Raw genomic sequence first — 2,979 nt, forward strand, 5'->3', positions numbered from 1 at the left:
GGGTAGAGGAGGGGTGAGGTGACGGCGGGTTGACGTAAAGGGGGGCGGGTGTCAGCAACGGTGGCAGATCAGCCAGGGGCAGGATGCGGCAGCATGACATTGAGCTGGGATGGCACATGCAGCTAGCAGGCATGACGTCAGCATATGGGGGCGGCGGCAGCCGTGAGACGCAGGGCGAGCAGCCGCGAGAAGGCATCAGCAAAGGCACACTCGTCGTCGCTCGCGCACGCCCCCCTATTTCACGTGCCTGGTAGGTGGCGCCATCCGACGCAGCCTTCCAATCACCACCGATCAAGCCCTGAGTTTTCAAAAGGTTCTTATCCTTCAAGCGCTCTGCCAGCTCCTCCGATATCCCCAGCTCTGGCTTCCGATCTGCTAGAGCCATTGAGCTGCTTTGAAAGGCCCGTTTCACTGTCCTGGACAGCAGTTGACAAGATAATACAGGCGCTGCGCTGCTTGCAATAGAAAAGCCGGCCAGCGACGCAGAGATCAATGTAGCGTGCATATTGGGATGGCTACGTCAAGCATCATGGCAACATCGAGACGATCGCGAATGATTCCACTGCTCACAGCTGCCTGAGCTAGATGTGCGCATCGCATGTTGCCGAGAGCGACTCATCAGCGAACGGCAGCTGCCCAATTTGAAGGTGCCGCCTGCCTTCAGCACGCCGCATGGCTACCCGTGCCATCTACGCTGCTTGTGCACAAATCTGCTTCTTTCATCTCCTGCTAGCCTTCGCTGCAGGCGCCACTCCCCCTGTGCGGGCGATGCACACCGCCAATTATGCTGAGCACACGCAGCTTTGAAGATGTGGAGGGATCCCGCGTAAACTGCTGCCAGCTGTCTCCTCTAATAGGCAGCTGCCAACGTCAATATGGATGCAGGCTTGCACAACTTGAAGCAGCAGGTGGGGACACCCTATCTCAAGGCCAAACCAGCACGCCAAGGCGCAGCATCTCATGCGCTCGTCACCTGCACTTGCATCAGGCTGTTCACAACCGCTGCGCACACGCGCCCCAAGCCCAAGCCCACACCTGTGCGCTGGCCGCTAGGAAGGTAGCAGAATGTCCACACGGCCATGACAGCAGCCAGCATGAATGCGACAGGCGTTGCACCGTGGAGCGGGCCGCACACGGCCCTCCTCCAGCACCACAGTGCCTGGGCGCATCAAGCGCCATGTGGCTTGGCCCTCTTTGCATCCGCACCATCCCGATCCGCCGCTTCACAAGCATCGCCCCCGGCGCCGGCGCCCGCGGAGGCCGGCTGCTGCTGCTTCCGCTTCATCGCCGCCAGCCGCCCGGCCTGAGCCGCGAACATCGCAATGCTCGACGCCCCGCTGCCGCCGCCGCCACCGCCGCTGGCCCCCGCAAGGCCGGCCTGGTCCGCGCCGCTGCTGGTGGCCGGTGCCGCCTCTGCCGCCGCAACGCGCTGCGGCTGGATGCGGCGCGGACCGTTGGGCACGCCGGCTTCCGCTGGTGCGGCTGGCGCAGCCGATGCAGGGGGTTGCGCCGGCGGCGCTGGCGGGGGCCCAGGCGCAGCTGCGGCGTCCACCGCCACGGGTGAAATTCTCCGCCCGGGCGCCCCCCTGACGTTTGCTGCCGCCGCGGCGGGCGCGGCCGGCGCCGCTGGAGCGCTGCTCGGCGCGCTGGGCCCGGCCGGCTGCGGGGTGATACGGCGTCCCGGGCCAGAGGCGCCCGCCTGCTGTTGCTGTTGTTGCTGCTGCTGCTGCTGCTGCTGCTGCTGCGGCTGCCCCAGTGCGCCAAAGGCTGGCTGGGCTGGCTGTTGCTGCACCGCCGGGGCTGCACCCACAGCCTGTGGGGTGATGCGCCGCCCTTGCCCCCCTGCCGCCGCCCCTGCGGCTGAAACCGGCGCCCCTGCGACGGCGACCTGCTGCTGCTGCTGCTGCTGCTGCTGCTGCTGCTGCTGCTGCTGCTGTTGCGAGGGCCTTGCCGCCACGCGCACCGGGCTCGGCCCGCCCACCGCCGCCGCCACCGCCGCCGCCGAAGCCGCCTCCGCCGCCCGCGCCGCGGCCGCGGCCATGCCCGTGGGCAGGCGGTCCGAGGGCAGGCGCGCGCCCAGCTCGCCCTCTGCAAAGTGCGCCGCGCTGCAGTATCCATCTGTGGAGGTGGCCACGAGGAAGGAGCCGTCCTTGGACCAGGCCAGATCGGTGATCGCCGAGTAGTGGAGGGGCCCCAGCACCAGGAAGGGCGCCAGTGTCTGGTGGTCGTGGAGTGCAAGGTTCAGGGTTCAGGGTTCAGGATTCAGGGTTTGGGTTTCAGGGTTGAGGTGTGCGTCGTTGCAGAGGGCGCAGGGGGCGAGGGGAGGCGGGGCGGCAGGAGGGGGGAGAGTGTCCGGGTGAGGGAGGGGAGTAGCGAGGAGCGAAGAGCAGGGCGCCGGTGTTCCGTCGCGGAGGCTCGGGGTCGCAAGCGTTGGTGGACGGGGTGGGGCGTGAGGCGGCCGCGGCGCAGCTGGTGGCTGCCGCAGCGGGGCTATTTTGCAGGGCCGCCTCGCGCGGTGCTGCAAACAGCGACCTGCCAAGCCCGAAACCATCCTGCCTCGCGGAACCGGTGGCGCAGGCTGCCAATCGTCGGTTTGAGAAACCGCGCGATGGGGGGGCGCGAAGTCGGGGGCGCGCGCAGCAGAGGGCTGCCGTCTGCAAGGCCTTGCCTGTGTGTCGTAGAGGGCCACGCTGTCCAGTGTCGCCACCGCCAGCACCATCCGGTACGGCAGACCCAGGGGGTTGACGCCAGCCGTCGCCCCGCCAACCCCGCCGCCGCCGGGGGTCTCCGGCCGGCCCCGCGCGCCGCCGCTGACGGCGGGCCCATCCGAGGGGTCGGGCCCATTGGCCGGAGCCGCGCCGGCGCCGGAGGACCCGGGGTGGAGCTCAAACAGCAGCGGGCAGAAGCGCGCCACTACGGGCGCCTTGCCAGGGGCCGGCAGGTGGGCCAGGGGCGATGACCTGGCAACAAAGAGAGGGT

The 2,979-nt window shown here is 68.6% G+C and overlaps 1 protein-coding gene across 1 annotated transcript in view; it reads right to left on the reverse strand.

Annotated features, from left to right (window-relative positions):
- MNEG_10260 (Chromatin assembly factor 1 subunit B) overlaps nucleotides 1-2,979 on the reverse strand; it is a gene marked incomplete at both ends in the record, with an annotated part of 10,239 nt that overhangs the window by 680 nt on the left and 6,580 nt on the right. The window contains 3 exons of the mRNA XM_014041268.1: nucleotides 974-1,002; nucleotides 1,207-2,218; nucleotides 2,690-2,960. Coding sequence (XP_013896722.1) covers nucleotides 974-1,002; nucleotides 1,207-2,218; nucleotides 2,690-2,960 — 1,312 coding nt within the window. The remainder of the gene's footprint in view (nucleotides 1-973; nucleotides 1,003-1,206; nucleotides 2,219-2,689; nucleotides 2,961-2,979) is intronic.

Source organism: Monoraphidium neglectum (genome assembly GCF_000611645.1).
Source record: "Monoraphidium neglectum strain SAG 48.87 unplaced genomic scaffold scaffold02245, whole genome shotgun sequence".
Classification (NCBI taxonomy): Eukaryota; Viridiplantae; Chlorophyta; class Chlorophyceae; order Sphaeropleales; family Selenastraceae; genus Monoraphidium; species Monoraphidium neglectum.